This window comes from Sander lucioperca, chromosome 2 (genome assembly GCF_008315115.2).
Source record: "Sander lucioperca isolate FBNREF2018 chromosome 2, SLUC_FBN_1.2, whole genome shotgun sequence".
Lineage (NCBI taxonomy): Eukaryota > Metazoa > Chordata > Actinopteri > Perciformes > Percidae > Sander > Sander lucioperca.
Genome location: NC_050174.1, coordinates 30054075 through 30072866, shown reverse-complemented (window position 1 = coordinate 30072866; position 18792 = coordinate 30054075). Strand labels below are relative to the sequence as shown.

Genomic DNA, 18792 nt, shown 5'->3' with positions numbered 1-18792 from the left:
TCACAAAGAAAATTGGTGTCCTTAAAGGTTGGATTTTTTTCCCTCATTATTTTAATTAAGGCATTAAGATCAATTTCCAAAAGATGATTTTTTTTTATTCCTCTTTTTAGTCAAATTTAGCATGGGTGTACTCATTTATGCTGAGCACTGTACATGAAAGAAACAATTATTTACCACAATTTGCCACCGTATATAACCAAAAAATGAATAGGCTGAAGCCAAGGCTTATTTTTGCCTATCCTATCCCATAATCCCTATAGAATCACCCAGAAATCCAACAAACTAAATGAAACGAAATACTTGAGTACAATCCTAGAAATACCTTTTACAATTTACATTTTATTCAAATTACTTCATAACCGTTAATTAATTTAGATTTTAAAGCTTTTTTGAAACTCAATAGAGACATACACATTTTCAACTCATCATTAAGTTATTCCATAATTTAACCCCTAAAACTGAAACACAGTTTCAAAGATAGAAAACTGTCCTAAATTATAATTACCTTCTCTTAATTAAAAAAGAAATTAATACAGGAAGGCCATTGTTCACAACTCGGAAAAAAAATATTTCCAAGGTTTTTAAATATACAAGATCTGGAAATTTCAAGATTCTGGAACTTATAAAAAAAAATGATTAGTTGATTCATAATAACCAGCTTTATGTATTATTTTAATTGCTCTCTTCTGAAGTTGAATTATAGGATCTATATTTGTTTTATATGCATTTCCCCATATTTATGCACAGTATGACATATATGGCATTACAAGTGAACAATACAATATATGCAGACATCTCTTACTCAACAAGTCCCTTACTTTATAAAAGACAGCAATAGATTTAGATAATTTCCTTTTAATATAATCTATATGTGGCTTCCAACATAGTTTATAATCTATAATCACTCCCAGATTTTTTGTTTCATATACTCTTTCAATTTCTACTCCATTTAAGTTCATTTTTATATCACAATTGGCCCTGGTACCACCAAACACAATACATTTCATTTAGAAATAACTTATTTTCATCAAACCATTTTTTTTAAATGACTAATTATCTTACTATTGTATTTAATAATTGTTTCATATCCTCCCCTGAACAAAATACATTTGTATCATCTGCAAACATTAGATAGATAGACAGACAGACAGACAGACAGACAGAGAGACAGACAGACAGACAGGTAGATATATTTTTTATTGATCCCAAAAAAATGGGAAATAACATTACAAATTTCAAGATTTTAGATACCGTACAAATATCATTTAAATAAAATATAAATAACTTAGGTCTCAATGCCGACCCTTTTGGAACACCACAGGTTACTCGTCTAAGATCTGATTCAGTATTATTCATTTTTACAAACTGGAACCTGTCATTTAAATAACTTATTATCCAATGTTTTGCGACACCTCTTATATCGTAATGTTCACATTTCTGAAGAAGTAAATAATGATCGATTGTATCAAAAGCTTTACGTAAATCAATAAACACACCGATAGAATGCTGTTTCTTGTTCTTGCTGCTGCTCAGTAACTCATATTTCTCGACGAAGTCATCAAGTCTAATTACAAATTATTTTTCAAGTATTTTAGAAAATTGAGGTAGTAAAGACACGTCTATAATTTGCAACAATATGCTTGTCATCATTTTTATAAATCGGAACCACTTTAGTCATTTTCATATAATCAGGAAAAGTACCAGTTTCAAAAGATATGTTATATTTATAAGTAAATGGTTTGAGAACCTAGTCAATTCATTCTTTTACGATATTATTACTATCCAAAGATTTTTTATTCTTAAACTTTCTGACCACTTCTAATACATCACTCTCACAAACTCCCCCAAGAAACATTGAGTTACTGTTGTTGAAAGCAAAATTCAAATTGCCATCTCCATCTTTAGGAAGGTTCATTTATTTTGCCATATTAGGCCCTACATTAAAAAAAAATATTTAACTAATTTACAATTTCCTTAATATTCTCAATTAATGTATCATTTTTTTCAATGTATGTTGGAAAATCTTTTTTACTACATTTTTGAATCACCTCATTAATCACATTCCAGGTGGCCTTTATAGAATTTTTGTATTTTTTTTTTTTAGATATACTGATCATAATATTCATTTTTTTGCATTTTCATAATAGATGTCAGTCTGTTTTTATAGTTGTTGTACTTGTCCTCATTTTCTTTAGTTTGATGTTAATGTAAATTCCCTGTATAGTCTTTTTTTCTTAAAAAGCAGCAAAATGTTTCTAAAAATGCATCATATGAGTCATAAGTCTCCTCTACATAAACTTCCTGCCAATCATGATTCATAAGTTCTGCTTTAAAGGCCATAACTGCTTCTAGTGATTTTATTCTAACAAAGTTATGTTAGAGGAAGTTAGTTGGAGGAGCATTTTCCTCCCAGAGTGCAATGATTGAGTGTATGATTGGTGTGTGGGAGAAGGGAGTAGCTGAGACACAGAAAAATGCTTCTCCTCAATCTGCACTAAGTTTGATCACAGCACAGAGAAACTGAAGTCTCAATCTTTTCAAACAGGGCTGCAACTAGTGATTGCATTAAAATAATTACAATGAAATGTTTTGATGACTTGTCCAGGGACAAAACACGTTTTACAGAAGCTGTACACCATCAGGATACAAACATTGTCTCAAACAAACATCTCTTTTGGCCCAGCTTTTAGAAAACCATTAACAAAAAAAGTATCGCTAAAGCATATAAAGTATTAAGCATAGTAAAGAACAGACACAGGTCTCAGGTCTGCTATTAATAATTTGGTAGGTGTAGTCAATTGTCAATCCATTTTCTGTCGATCAGTTAGATTTTATTTTCTTCTTTTTTTTTTGATTTATTTATTTAAAAGGAACAACGCTACATTAATCAACATGAGCACAGAGTCCAACATGTAAATGTGCCAGATTTAGCCATGCAGGCTAATTTTCATCTGCAGTCCCTAGCAGGTTGATGGCTTAAAAGAAAACATTAGATAAGCTACAACACATAAGCATAAAACAAGAACACATAAGCATAGACAAGTAAAATGACACAACCGCTATTCCAGATCATAACAGCTGGCAGGTTGATGCTATGAGAAAAACATAACACAAGTAGCATATACAGTAGACAGAGGTAAAAGTGCATTCATTGATTGATCATTTTAGCACCAGTGAGGAGAATAAAGATATAGATACGTACTCTATCATCACACATCTCTCTAAACATTGGCCCTGGAAAAGAGATAGCATCAATAAAACTAACTATTTATGGGTAACATGTTGGAGGTGCTAGGGTTAGGGTTAGGTGGTCAGCACAAATGCAAAAGATTTTTTATCTGTTTTAAATGTTCTCATGCTCTAAAAGTGTCATGCCTGCTATTAATCTGCTGTCACAAACACACAGCGTTTATTCCAAACATGCCATAGTTCTGCTTTTTGTTCTCATGCTGTTATTTAATTGCTTCAGAGAAGTTGTTATTTCAGCCTCATGGAGCATGCCAGTGACACATCCAAAGCCATTACTAATAGAGGTGTGATGCTAAATAGGGAAGAACATGTATGCAGATGGCAGGGGTCATCCACTCTCGCTCTCCTTCACACATACTGTAAAAATGCATTATGTACGTTCACCTGTTTTTAGACTGTAGAGAGTAAATAGGTTTCATCCCAGGGCCCCCATGTTTAATCTGTGTCTTCACTGAATGCAACTCATACCCGGTTTAACAAACAATGCGGTTTTGGACTGCTGGCAGAATACAAGTTCATTGACATAGTCAAGGTTCATTAATAATTCTCTCTCTCTCTCTCTTTCCTGTCAGTCCATCAGCCTCATTGAAAGAGGCAACCCATCAAGGAGCCTAGAGAATGTGTGCCGCTGGGCATTTGTGCAGCAGAAAGGCGACCCTGATCACGCCGAGCACCACGACCACGCAATTTTCCTCACTCGCCAAGGCTTCGGCCCCACGGGGATGCAGGGTAAGGCTTCTGGAGGGCAAACTGGCATTCTGCAGCATTTTGACCTGCCCTGTGTGGTTAATCTGAATACAGTTACAGGAAGGTATCCATCATAATACACAGCAGTAATAGCAGCATGTCTTGTTAATCAGGACAGATTCTTTGGTTTATTCTGACATTCATGGGCGTGAGAGGCTACACCTCCCTGGATTAATTTTAAAGGATAACACATCTAATCTTGATGTTGAAATGATCGTGCAGATTTCATGTTGCACTTTTAACAAGCATTTTTCGAGAAGGTTTCAGCGTAAGACATAACTCTCGTTTGTGAAGTCTGTCCAGATTCTCTCTGATTTGAAATGCAGTTAGCATGTCACAGATGCTCTAGGTAAAAGCACAGGGCTTTGTCTGCAAAGAGCACTGAACAATCAAAAAGCCTCTTTATCACCAATGTCAAGCACAAATAGCACAACTAATCCTCCAAGGATAACACCACAAATACCCTTTTGTGCTTCATAGTTGGTACTTTTCCTTAAATTATAGTCTTGTGAATGCAGACATGGGAAGGCTGGAAACTCAAGGCAAATTACACTGTCTGCCAGATATTGACTGCCCACCCCTCTTCTTATTTCATCTGCATTAGCCAAAATGAAACAATGAGAGAAACGGTTAAGTCTGTGCTATTAAAGGCCCTTTCAACTTGCTTCATGTCTTTTTGATTTGTCAGTTTGAACACCAGCTGCGTTTAATTTTCAGTTGGAAGCAAACATTGTGTGCTTTTGCTAATCTGCTAATTCCTTCCTTTTGCCATTCTGATGAGACCCAATCGCAAACTGAAACTTACCTCAACTAACATCACTTTATTTTAAACAGTTTTTTGAGATCAGTATCTTATACGGCTCGTACACTGACATCCCATCTGACCAGCTTATTACTTTTATTCAGTCCCACCTTTTTAGTCACTTACACTTGTACTGTGTTGTCTTTTGTGGTGTTGTCTGCTAATGCTGTTAAAGTTTGATGTCGCTGCCATCAAAATAGCATTTGCCAGAGTCTTTAAACTTGGCAGATGTCAGGTTATTAAAGCTAAGTAAGGGGGTCAATTTTAACTGGGTAGTGTGAAGAATGAAAATGCAATTTTGGATGTCATTTGTGTTTAGGAGTAAAGCAAATACAGTACACTTGATTACATGCCTTCATCTTGTTCAGGCATAAAATGGAGTTTGTGACATAGCGCACACAGTCAGTGTGATGTAGCTGAGGTTGAAGTGACCGGTGACCTGGTAAACAATGTCACGCTCTACCTGAACTGTGAGACGCTGTAGCCCCTACATCTAGAGTTGGCTAAACTGGACCTGGTAATTGATGGTCACTTTGATGCTGAAGTGTCCTCTAGTGCCACTAATGTAGGACTTAAAGCAGAATTTCAGACATGTGGTTATCATGGGAATAAGAGCTCAGGTTATTAAAACTAAGTAAGGGGGTCAGTTTTAACTGGGTAGTGTGAAGAATGAAAATGCAATTTTTGATGTAATTTGTGTTTTAGAGTAAAGAAAATAAAATACACTTGATTACATGCCTTCATTTTGTTCAGGCATAAAATGGAGTTTGTGACATAGTCGTCATAATTGATGGTCATTTTGATGCTGAATTGTCCATTAGTGCCACGAATGTAGGACTTAAAGCAGAATTTCAGACATGTGGTTGACATGGGAATAAGAGCCGAGGTACATTTCTCATTTCACCTTGTAGACATGGAGTAGATCTTTATTAGGGTTTGGCAACGGAGTAGGCTGGTTACGGATACCATTTATGCATTTTTACCCAGGTAGCTTTCCCTTTAATGTGACTGGTAGTGGGACAATGCTGGGAATATAAAGAAGGACATCTTTATGGCAATATTTGCCACTATTCTTTATGTTGATGACCTAATACTGATTATGGCATGGCCTTTGTAAAGCACTATCCAAACATGAATCCTTTCTTTGACCAACAGTTGGCGTGATATCAGAGATAGCATAGTACTCACACACTGAATAGTTTCAGGGACACGAGCGGATGCTGCATGCATAATTAATACACTGTCTATGCCTGCATACTGTAAGTGCTATAATGTGGTGCTATACTTTCCATACAGACAAAATATTTAATCTTTTTCATCTTCACTATGTATGTATGTATGTATGTATGTATGTATGTAAATGACTACAAAAAAATGTGATGAGATGAGATGGTGTATCATCTTCATAGCACAAGTACTCTTTGTACTTCCGTCCTAACTTCCAACTTTCAGGCTTTTTTGTTGCGTCTAAATATGAATGTGGAACGTTAGTTATAGTGAGATACTTGCTACAGCCGCATTTCTAGTGATGAAACGGAGAAAACGTTTTATTTCTCTGATTGACTGCTTTGTTTTAACGACACTCGCTCTCTTCAGTCACTCTCTAGGTCGCTCGACCATATACTGTGCTTGCGGGCACTCATTGAGCCTTCGGGCACATTTTTTAATAAATCTCTGTAAATAAATCCAACCACCCCATGACAGATTTAAGTTTCGCTTTCCATGATCCGTGACCGACGGTCACCCCCCCACCCACATGATTCGACGATAGGCAAGGCTTGACAATTCTGATTCAACTATAAAAATTCTTCGTCGAGGACACCCCTAATCATATGAATAAATACATACAAAATGTACTATATAGACAAAAAAATATACAACATAACCAACAAATAATTTGATATATTTTAAAAACTCAGCTCACTATTGTAATGTTATTGCCATTTATGTGATTGGCGGTTGCTTTGGTCTAAATGATCAGACAGCCAATCCCATAACTGTTTTGTGTGATGCTATTTGGCACTATGAAATTAAACAGTACTGTGAAATAAGTAACAGACTTTGGAAAAAGGACATTTTGAAAATGTATCTTCAAGTTGACTATAAATAAAATGTTGTGAAAAGAAGCAGAAAGAACATTTCTTAATATTGAGCTCATAGCTTGTGATTATTCATACTTCATAATGTCTTTATTTATTTTTTAAATATTGAGCACTTTGAGTCTCCATACTCTTTGGTGCGGAGGTACAGAATCTTTTCTGTTAGGTAACGTTTCTTTAAAGATTACATGGTGTACCAAATGTATTGTCACAATACAGGACACTGTGTGTTAATGACAGACTATAATAACTATTTTTGATTACCATTGTCTCTTTATTGAGCCTCCTAATCCATTTGAATTTGGTACAGTCTTTATCCTAGTAATCCATTTGAATTTTTTTTTCATTTTTCACATTTAAATTGCTAAAAACAAATTAGAGATGTGGGCAGAAATGCATGCGTCTGGACCCCAGCTAAAAAGTCTTCCATGTGTGATAAAAGTTATTCTCGGTCTTCATATAACATGCTGTCCATGTATGTGCAGCAGCTTTTTTTGAAGAACAAGAAAGAGGCAAAAAGCATTTTTTCTACTAGACCAACTTGATCAATGAATTTCCAACTTTAAGAAGTAGTCTGTCTTTTTCCCCACTGTCTTTTATTTTTTCTGCAAAAGCCAAATCTTTTGAAGCTCCTCCTAATTTTTTCCCAGAACAGTACAGCATAAGAAACAGGAGAGAAAATATGTGCTTGCATCCTCCATCCACCATCGACAGCTAGCCAACCCATCAGTGGAGAGAAAAATGAATTGTTGAATTGAGCTGTTCTATTTATTGCCACCTTTACTGTCAGGCCATTTGTATTGCAGTTTTATGAATACAAGGGGACTTTTAATAATATATACTCTACTATGTTTCATCAGTTTCAAGCTGAAATCTATTGAGAGTATAAACTCTAGCTGCTACCTCTGTTAAAAATCAATCAAACATAACAATTCCCACACCGAGCCGCCTCAGTCACCACAGAGATAAAGACATGATTGGCTTCATGTCTTCCTGTAGGAATCCACTAGTCAAAGGCAGAATTATGTCAATTCTGTCTGGGGAATAAACATCTTACAATCACATCTTCGCAGTCCTGCCTTGAGCCATTGTTAAATTTGATGCAGAGCCACATTCATGCCAGTTTGAGTGTGACATGTTTTAAAATTGAATCATTTTCAGAGGAGGAAATAAACAAAGGGCCAGATTTCACCCTATGGACAATAACAGTTTGATAGAAATGGTTAATGGTATAGATGGAATGGAAATGCCAGTTCTCCCTTCCCTGAATAGCTAAATTAATCCATCAAACATCATAGCATTATGTTGGATCTTGTATCAAGGTTGTGATCCTAAGCCTTCAGTAAATCTACTTACACACATAAGTAGGTCATTACCATCAGATGCCCTTCACTTATTTCTTTTCACACAATGGAGACGGCCCTCTCTAAAATAAAAAATATTTTGGTCTTTTGTCCAGCTCAAAAGAACCTATCATGACTTACATAAACCTTCCCACATATACCATATGGACGGCAGATCAGGAAAAAGTGTTGTGAAATATAAAAAATACATACTTGTTCATACCTGTAGTGCTATTGATCAATTGTTTTGGTGTGAGTTGCCTAGTGTTGGAGATATTGGAGGAAAGATGTCCCCTTCCCTTGAATATAATGAAACTAAATGGCACTCACACCCAATAATTAATATGAAAAAACTCAACAGCAATGTCTCTTTCTAGAAATCATGACCCCTCTCGTCCAAGAGCACGCTTACTTCTGCACAGTTATACAGTTGGTAGTGTAGTTCGGTAGAAAAATAATTAGTTCCTACACTGCTCACAGCTCGGTGAATAACTGGGTCATGGTTTCTGGAAAGAGGCATTGCTGTTGAGTTTTTTTAATGTATTTTTTTGGTGCGTTGAGGACCACAAGCCAAGGGCCATATAGTTTCATTATATTCAAGAGAAGGCACATGTAACACCGCTCAGTCGCACTTCTATGACTGGCTGGTTCATGCAACCCCTCAACTCAAGTGGAAGACTGTTTATTGTCTGAATAGGAACAGAGTATATACTGGTCAGCCATACAGTTGACTCAAAGTATCTCACACGCAGCACACTTGGGCATGTCTCTCATTAACTGGCAATAATTAACAACATACAAAAGTTATGACAAATGTAGTCTATATTAAGGACGTTCCATTTCTGGGATTGTTAAGGTGCCGCCGGAAATTCCGCTGGATGCCCCTCTTTTTAGGCCGGATGTCCATCACCTTCCGCTTTCTTTTTGTTGGCATTCTAAACAGTTGATTTATGAGGACTATGGTTAACTGCTCCTCAGATCTCTGCAGGGTAAATCCAGACAGCTAGCTAGACTATCTGTCAAATCTAGTTTTCTGTTGCACGACTAAAACAACTTTTGAACGAGCACATGTTCCACCAAAACAAGTTCCTTCTCGAGGCTATTTTGCAGATCCATTTTACTGATAAAATGTATGCTTTACATATCTCCTAAATTGTATTTTGAATAAATTTCTCTTAGTTAAGATCATATTGTTTTCTCGCATAGGCCTATTTAGCATCATACATCTACAAAAAGGAAGAAAAGCATATTTCTAATACAAGTATTAGATTTAATTCAGAACAACCTTTTCCTCTCTGATATAAGGTAAAAAAAATAAAAAGAATGGTTTGTATGGGTAAAGCATTCTCCTCGTGCTAGCTGCAGGTGTGTGAGGTTTTTAATTTAAAACCTTTGTATCTTTCTGGTCTAGAGGGTGCAAGTGGCAGAATTTCATTTACACCTCATAATTGTAAAGTTTTCAAGGGCATGTTTTCGCAGAGCCTTTGTTTATCTCTGGCCCAGGCTTGAAATAGGATAGGACTCGACCCCTCTTCATCTTGTAATCCCAGTGTATTGAACAAATATGTCAAATCTGTCCACCACATCACATATAAATACAATAAGTAGAGTAGTCTAATATTTCAACTTAAATTTTGTACGAGCTGTAGAGTAACCGAGAGTACGGTTATCTCAAGTTAATACACAGAGAAGTGCCATTTTTGATGAAACCAGAGAGAATAATCTTGAAGTACATACCTCATTCACCTTTAGTGCTTCTGAAAATTGAAATATTCTCTGTTTTGTCGTAGATTGACTTGTAACTACACTATTATGACTTGTATTATGAAGGATGGATTTCTGTCACCCTTCAATTCTGTGTCTTGACTTATATTTCCAGGCGTGTGGGAACCTATTTTTGACCAGGGGTGCTGAATAACAAAATAATGGATATCTGACAATTTCTCCCCCCAGGAAATGTTTCGGATTTTGACAGCTAAATATGTCATTTTAACGCAGTGTATGGGTGAGAGTGAGAAATTTTAGAGAAGTCCTGGGCAGCCACAAATTCCACTGTTCCACATTTTTGCGACAACACTCGCCACTCTGACTCCACTGTGCGCAATCACATCACAGAAGCGCATTTGACATTATTAGCCTGTTTCGGTATAAGGTAAATTACTTTTCTGATCGTCAAAACCACACCAGAGATGTTTGGCTTGAAAATATATGCTAATAATCAGGCTGCAATGACTTCTGCGTCTTCCGTGTCTTCTCCACAGCAAATGTGTCCTAACCACGTCACAGCAGTTTCTGTTACACAAAACATATGCAATGAAAACAATCGTACTTACAGGCATTGCCCTCACAGGGAATGGAATTATCTTTAAAGCAACTTATTCTTTTTGCAGAGTAACCAAAGACAGCGAATTAGTAATTATTTAAAAAATAAAAAGTATAAAATCCAGCTCCTGCCAGCAGGAGCTGCCCTTCCCGCGCCCTTGTATATTTCTCTCTTTTATCTTCCTGCCCATTGTCTCAACCATACTTTTTCTTTAAAAATCAACATTAACGCTATTTTATCTCCTTTCTCTCATTCGCTCTACATTTTCTATACTTCTATTCCCACTAATCTGTATTTCAAACATCTCATATCCGGTATTTCAGTCAGTTGTTTTGTTTGGCTCCCCTTTTAAAAACCTTAGGATTGTCGGCTCCCACAACAGTTGCAAGCTTTTTACAAAACAAAGTCTCAGAGAGTTATCGATGTCTACCAATTACACCAAGGAAATCATTTTCACTAGCAGCTGGACCCACAGAGATTCAGCCATTATGTATTGTTTTATTTTTTTTCACACCTACAAATTCCCAGAGTACATTACACACTTGGGAAAGTGTAACGCATGAAAAGTCAATTATGTCTGCAGTGGCACGGTGAATGTTTTCCCTCTGGATGCTAGAGAGCAGGCACAGCCATTTCAGGGGTTTTCTTTGCTTTTCAACAGAGCTTTCTTTCTCTTTCATTCTTCATTCAATATAAAGTTTTTTATTTTTTTTTATTTTACTTCATTATCAATTGAGTTTCTTGTTGGTTTAAATTTTTTAGGTCAGTTTGTTCGCTTTGTATTTAATTTAGTTTCAACTCCAGTTTTTATATACAGTGTTATAGGTATAAAGTTTTAGGTGTGATACAGTCAAACATTGGTGATGATATTGACTATTCGACTAGACTGCAGAAACCCAACATGAATACTCTTAGTCTGTACAAAGAAACCAAAGTTAGAACTTTAAAAGATGAAACTTTCAAATCCAAAGCAAAAACTCTGGAGATAGGATATATCCATTAATGCAAGAAGTTCCCTCAGACTGAGAAATGATAAAAAGATGGTTTAGATGTCTACATGATCAATGAATTCATTTTGAAGTCAGGACAGGCCATTATTAATGTCATTGTGCCAACTGTATATTGTGATGTGCTGTGCCAAAATCTATAATGTCAATCTTCCCCTGGAAGTGTGTGGTTCACTTCTTGTAAAAGCTATCAATATTTTTTATTCATTATTTTGCAGCTACAGTAGGTGTGTTATCATCAGTAGCAAGTGGCAAAGCACAGAGCGAGGACTAAATGAGGATACATATTTATTCTAATTTTGGCACAGTTGAGGTTCTTCATTGCTGATGTCTGTAGCTTCCATACTGTCAGTTACTAACTAGTCTATATCCTTTGCGTTCCACTTCCGGGATTGCTCCGGTGCTATAAGAAATTCTGTCACTCGAATGTCCGTTTTTGGATGTTCCGTTACCTTCCGCTCTTTTGTGTTGTAATTCTAAACTCCGGTGGATTTATGAGGACTATGGTTAACTGCTCCTCAGATCTCTGCAGGGTAAATCCAGACAGCTAGCTAGACTATCTGTCCTATCTGAGTTTTCTGTTGCACGACTAAAAGAACCTTTGAACGCACACGTTCCACCACAACAAGTTCCTTCCCGAGGCTATTTTGCAGAGGCACCGTGGCTCCGCTTAGCACCCTTCCCCCCCCCCCCCAAATAAACCAGAGCATGTTCCTCTCCCATCCCGGAATGCTGTGTGGACTAGCCAGACGGCTGGCAATACCAGACTAGTTACTAACTGATGTCAATAATGTGGCGACTGATGCAACATCATGCAAATAAGGTACACCACCAGGAAGTATAGGACAGTTAAAAATATGAATTTCCATGTTGTGATTAATAATCATGTAGCTGACAAATAATGCTTCCTTCCTTCAATGCTGAATCTCCCAGTGTGCGTCCAGGTTTGGCAATCACTTCCTGTGAAAGTTCTTTTGTAAAGCTCAAAACATTGAAAAATTACATTGAAAAAAAAAAAAAACCCAGCAGCAACATCTCTCTCTGGAAACAGTGTCCTGATTACTCTGAATAATAAACAGACTATAATGATTATATCCTTGGTGATAAGTATTTTCACTGAAAACTGTTGATAACAAGGTCTGTTGATTAGTCAAAATAACCACGATATTAATTTTAGAGATAGAAGCTGCTGTCATACTGGCAAATGCATATTGTAGGAATCTTAGGAATAGTAGGAATAGTAGGAATATTTCATATATATAAAATATATTTCAATATTTTCATATAAAAATATTTCATTTTTACAATTTGTATTTTTCGGAAAAATATAAAATCCACCTGAAGGTACTGAATCAATTGCTTCCACCTTACCCTTACACTTGTACACTTTTAAAAGCAATATACCTTCCCCAGTTTCTGCACTGTTACAATTCCTATATGACATTCTTTCATACGCAGCAACCCCATTTCTTTTTTTCCAGTCAACATAACAAGAAAATTATATTGAACATATATTTTTTTGCCAACAATATCCGCTCCTGGTAACTAAAGTGTGATTAAAGTTCTTGTAGTTATGTTTTTTTTAGATCAGGGAAAGATTGTTGTCTTTGTTGGATATTGAAAAAGTCTACGCTGAGTGAAAGAGAGAAGGGAATGAAGGGAAATGAAAACAACCATCCTTTCCTGACCTTACCTTTGTTTGTGATAGCCTCAAACCTATTAACACATGTTAACCCCAGTCTCTGGTGTGAAAGTCCAACCATCTAGCCCTACTACCTTCCTACATATAAGGAGTATATAAGCAGTATAAGGAGGGCACACTTTCTCGATATTTAATTTTCTCCAAAATGGATTTAGTGAAGCAAATTAGCATAAACATCTTGTAAGAATATTTTTGTAGGCGAGGTTTGCTGCAATGTACTTGGGTGCTATTGGGCGTCATTTTAAAAAAAAGAGTCACACAAAAACTTTGCCGAAACAAAACGGCGTGAAATTGTGAAAATCATGATTTAAATCAGATCAAAGAACAAGTAAGGACGAGTACAAACATGAGGAATCATTTAATGTCAACATCTGGGCAGTTTTGTTAATTAAAATAAAGTCAATTTGACTTTTCTTATTTATTAATCTCTTACAATAACCTTCATTCTTTCTCCTGCTGTTCTTTAGGTTATGCTCCAGTCACAGGAATGTGCCACCCAGTCCGGAGCTGCACCCTCAACCATGAAGACGGCTTCTCCTCAGCGTTCGTTGTGGCTCACGAGACCGGACATGTGTAGGTCCTTGTTTTATGTTCTTCCTTCTTTGTCTGTGTAAGTGTTTGGAGCTCCTAAACACACATGTTCCACTTCTCAACGTGTTGTGATGCTACGGAAATTATTTAATTGTCCTACCACAGCCTCACATGTTAAGTGTAAATCTTCCTGGGGCTTTGTTGCCCTGTGATCTCTATGTTAACTGACATGGGGACCTTTTAAGCAAATGGGCTTTGAGCACTTATTGAATTTCCTGGTTTGTTTATCAAGCACATGTCCAAAAACACCAGCGCTTAGCCACTGTTTGTTATCATGTCCCCCTTTTCTCTTTTCCCACCCTTGAATACATCTTAAGGCCCTGACACACCAGCCAGACGGGCCGACCGTCGGCAGAAAAGCCAGTCGGACTGATCAGTCGGGTCCCGAGGTCCAAAAAATGCCTCAGAACACACTGAGGCGACGCCTACTTGAGCGTACGCTCTGCGCGTCACGTGGTTCTTTTTTCTCCGGAAATTCACAGACAGACTGTCATGTCGGCTTGTTCAGAATACGATCTCATATTGTACTAAAATAGTTCACCGAAATGTGTTTCTGAAATCATTTTAAGCGAGAAATAGGCCATGCAGTTGCTGAATCTGTCTTCATTTCAGATCAACAAAGGTCAGTTTAAAGATTTTAGAGCGGCTCATCCGCTCCCCATTTCCGGGTGAGTCCCGACTGCCCTGTCCCCGACTGAACATGTGAGGTCGGCCCAAATGAAGGCCGACGGCTCCTCGGACGGCCAACGGCACGGGACACACAGAACAGACTCGAGTCACGGACCTCGCCAGATGGCCCGACGCCCGATTATCGGGCTGGTGTGTCTTCTCTCTTACACTTGATCTTACATCTTACACACTGAGTGAAGGCAATGGTGCTCCAATGACGTGCTCAGCAGCCATAACCACCGGCTGCAGGTCCTTCCTATTCTTTTCTGTGCAGCTGGAGAACCACACATTGCAGCAATAGGTTAGTATGCTCTCTATTACTGACCGGTAAAAGTTGGTCAGCAGGTGGAGAGAGAAGTGAGTGAGTTTTAGCTTCTTTAAGCTGCTTACACACCAACCAGACGGCCGACTGTCGGCAGAAAAGGCAGACGGACTGATCAGTCGGGTCCCCGAGGTCCAAAAAAATGCCTCAAAACACAATGAGGCGACACCAACTTGAGCGTACGCTCTGCGCGTGCGCGAAACGTAATACCTCTCCATAGCAGCAGGCGGCGCTTCTCTGTATTGTTTCCCAGAAAATGAAAACCTGCAGCTGATAGGACGAACGCGTCACGTGGGTCTTTTTTCTCCGGAAATTCACAGCCAGACTGTCATGGCGGCTTGTTCAGGATACGATCTCGTATTGTACTAAAATAGTTCACCGTAACGTGTTTCTGAAAACATTTTAAGCGAGAAATAGGCCATGCAGTTGCTGAATCTGTCTTCATTTCAGATCGACAAAGGTCAGTTTAAAAGATTTAAAAGTCAGTTTTGAGAGGCTCATCCGCTCGCCATTTCCGGGTGAGTCCCGACTGCCCTGTCTCCGACTGAACATGTGAGGTCGGCCAAAATGAAGGCCGACGGCTCCTCACCGACCTCGCCAGACGGTCCGACGGCCGATAATCGGCTCTGTGTGTCAGCGCCCTTAGGAAGTAGAGCCTCTGTTGTGCCTTTCCCACCTGGTGAGAGATGTGCGTAGTCCAGGTGAGGTCAGCCGAGATGTGCACACCAAGGAATTTAAAGCTCTTCACCCTTTCTACTTCCTCACCATGAATGGAGAGGGCAGATGCAGATTCTCCATAGCTAGTTTGGCATTGGCGTGCGGTGGTACATAAACAGCCAGTTTTATAACCGAAGTAAATTCCCTGGGCAAATAGAAGGGTCTGCAGTGTAACATTAGATATTCTATATCTGAAGAGCAGTGGGTGTCTTTAACTGTGGCATTTGCACACCAGGTTGTTAGTGAAGATACAAAGTCCGCCTCCTCTGCTCTTACCGGAGAGAATGTTCCTATCGGCTCTGAAGACGGTGCGGCCCGCGAGCTCGATAGCAGCGTCTGGGATGTTTTGATCCAGCCAGGTCTCTGTTATTACAAGTACGCAATAGTCCATGCTGTGCACGGCAGTTCGCATCCTTAGCTCATCCATCTTATTGTTGAGTGACCAAGAGTTAGCCAAAAAGAGACTGGGGATTGCTGGTTTGTGGGGTTTAGCCTTAAGTTTGGTCCGTAGTCCTCCTCTCTTTCCCCGCTTCTGCTTCCTGTACCTGCGGCACCTGCCTCTCCTTAGCAGGGGGATGGTAGTCTCCCCACTCACCGGTGAACGCCGGATCTCTGGAGGAATGAAGTTCCAGTTGTATTTGTCCTGAGTACAGTTATCCGCCACTAGAAGCAGCTCCGCTCGATTGTATCATACAGTAGCAACCACTCTTACACACACGCTCACAAAACACAAAATAAAGTAGCCGACTTTAAGTCATTATTACTGCTACTATTGTGTTATTGAGTATTTCATATTTGTACAACTTAGAAATTCTATTTTCTACGAGCCCCGAAGGATGGACTGTATACAACGTGAGCATATGTCTCTCACTGTATGTGGTCTGCTAAAATGCATTCAAAGTTATAATTATTGACTGAAGCCAAAGCAGACAGTCAGAGAGACTTAAAGTAGGCTAAAGCGACCAAAAATGAGCGGAACCTCTATAAAGCTCCGTAAAGCGTAAAAGTATTGCGAGAGAACGCAATATATAGGGAGAGAAGGCAAAACTTATTGCGAGGGAACACAGAACACAGTCCCCCAGAAAAATCTCGCCGTGACCCTTTGGGGGCTCCGTAATTTTCCAACCCTCCAGCTGCCTGAGACATAAAGATACATTTGTGATTATATCCCCAAAGTCCTTTTTTCTTATTTTAATAATTACAAATTAACAATACATTTAAAAAAAAGATCAAGGCTCATAATTTATTGAAAGGCTGGAAAGCTCCATACGTTCAACATTTAAAATGTTCGGATCCAGTAGAACTTACTGGTTGTGTTAAGTTCCTCCCTGCAGCTGGTGTTAAGACAGGGAGGAAACTAACACAACAAATACAAGTTTTGATTTTTTGAAGTTTTTAGCTTTTTGAAATTGAAATGACTTGAAAAGAGAAGCAGGACATTAGTGTAGATAAATGAGAAGCTGTCCTTCAGCAGGAGCAGCAGCTGTTCTGAGACAGCAAGGATCCATCCTGCTAAAATGTCCCCGAGCAAGACTTCAACTTCACAGTGAACAGACATTTTTCATCTTCAGGGATCAATAGACTTTCCCATGCACACACACACACACACACACATACACACAAAATTCTGAGACAACTCTTAGAATTCAATTTCAAGATTAAAGCCTCGTAACGTATAAAGAAAAGAATCTTGAGGCCACCACTAAGCCTCTAAACTGAAGGACAGCTAAGAGGAGGAAGGATCTAATGTGCATCCTAAACTGAGGAGATCAATGGCTGCATGAGGCAGAGACAGAAAAAAAGACTGTTGGTGAAGATTGTGCAGTGGATATATGTTTGTGGCTGTCACAGTTTTAGACATGAAAAGGAGGACCCAAAAGCAGGAGATTGGTCAGGTTGGCAAAACAAAAAAGTGAGCTTTAATAAACATAAGGCTGAATCCAAAAACCCCAGAACACTAGAAACACAATCAGACATGCGGGAAAACACACAAGGCAGGAAGTAAAACAAGACATGACAAATGAGAAGAAACTACAGGAAACTAAACAATACCCAGGATCATGAGAGTGGCTGATTTTGATCACAGATGTGTTCGCATTTCTTACTCCATAATCTGTGTTTTTTCACAGTATTAGGTATTTTGGAGTTTCTAATAGGACATATCTCAATATCATCAACAGCCCTGTTGTTTAGGAAGACTGAGGATCATAACTGTATCAGTGGACCACATTTTACTGTCTGTGTGACTTTAGAGAAGAGGTCCCAAACTCACATTACCAGGGGGCCACTGGCCAGGTTGATCTCTGCTAGGGAGGGCACATGTAGCCTGATAATCACACTGAATTGCCATTTTATTTCAATTTATTAATATGGGGGCGCAACACCGTTAAGAATGCCACTTTGAGAGTTATTTCCGTAAATTGGCTTATGGCAACATTTATATCTGCCTCAATCTAATCCTGGAGCTGCTACCCCCGCGACCCGATACCGGATAAGCGGACGAAGATGGATGGATCAATCTAATCCACACTTTTTGTGTCTCCATATCCATTGGCCAAATTCTCTGGGCGGGCAAAGCAGAGAAAGGGGAGGTAAACTTTCCCCTTATGACGTCATAAAGGGAAGATTCAAGATTGGCCGATCTGAGCTTTTATTTTCTCAAAGGCAGAGCAGGATACCCATGGCTCGGTTTACACCTATCACCATTTCTAGCCAAGCCACTGGGGGACCATAGGCAGGCTAGGGGAACTCATATTAATGTTAAAAAAACTCATAAAGTGAAATTTTCATGCCATGGGACCTTTAATTAAAAAGTGCGGTACTTTGGCTCCGCTCCAGCTCTGTGTCTGTCCCTCTGCTTCGGTTTCACTCACCACTGAGTCTGACTTAGTGTCCCGCCCACAACACTATCTGACTATCTTTTACTGCATTATGTTGAAAGTTTCTAATTTATTAAGTTTTGTGTTGGAGTTTGTAACATTCCAAAATCTTAATTTTATGTCATAATCGGTAGCGGTAAAGTGAGCAGAAGACAGACAGGGTGAAGAGACGCGCTGAGAAAAACAAAGAGAAAGTCATGAACAATGTGTCAGACGCTCACCCACACATCACACTGAATTAAAAGTCGGGTTGAGTCATGAGTGCATAGTTGATCCTTTTATTGTTAAAAAGTCTGTCAATCCATTATTTTATTGATACATTTTTTTGGGACATGAAAACTC

General features: G+C 38.5%; 1 protein-coding gene across 2 annotated transcripts in view; it reads left to right on the top strand.

Annotated features, from left to right (window-relative positions):
• The window catches only part of adamts3 (ADAM metallopeptidase with thrombospondin type 1 motif, 3), a 154164-nt gene that overhangs the window by 68636 nt on the left and 66736 nt on the right, over positions 1-18792 (top strand). For both annotated transcript variants that reach the window (XM_031305463.2, XM_035996018.1), the window contains exons 7-8: positions 3822-3978; positions 13740-13845. In XM_031305463.2, coding sequence (XP_031161323.1) covers positions 3822-3978; positions 13740-13845 — 263 coding nt within the window. The remainder of the gene's footprint in view (positions 1-3821; positions 3979-13739; positions 13846-18792) is intronic.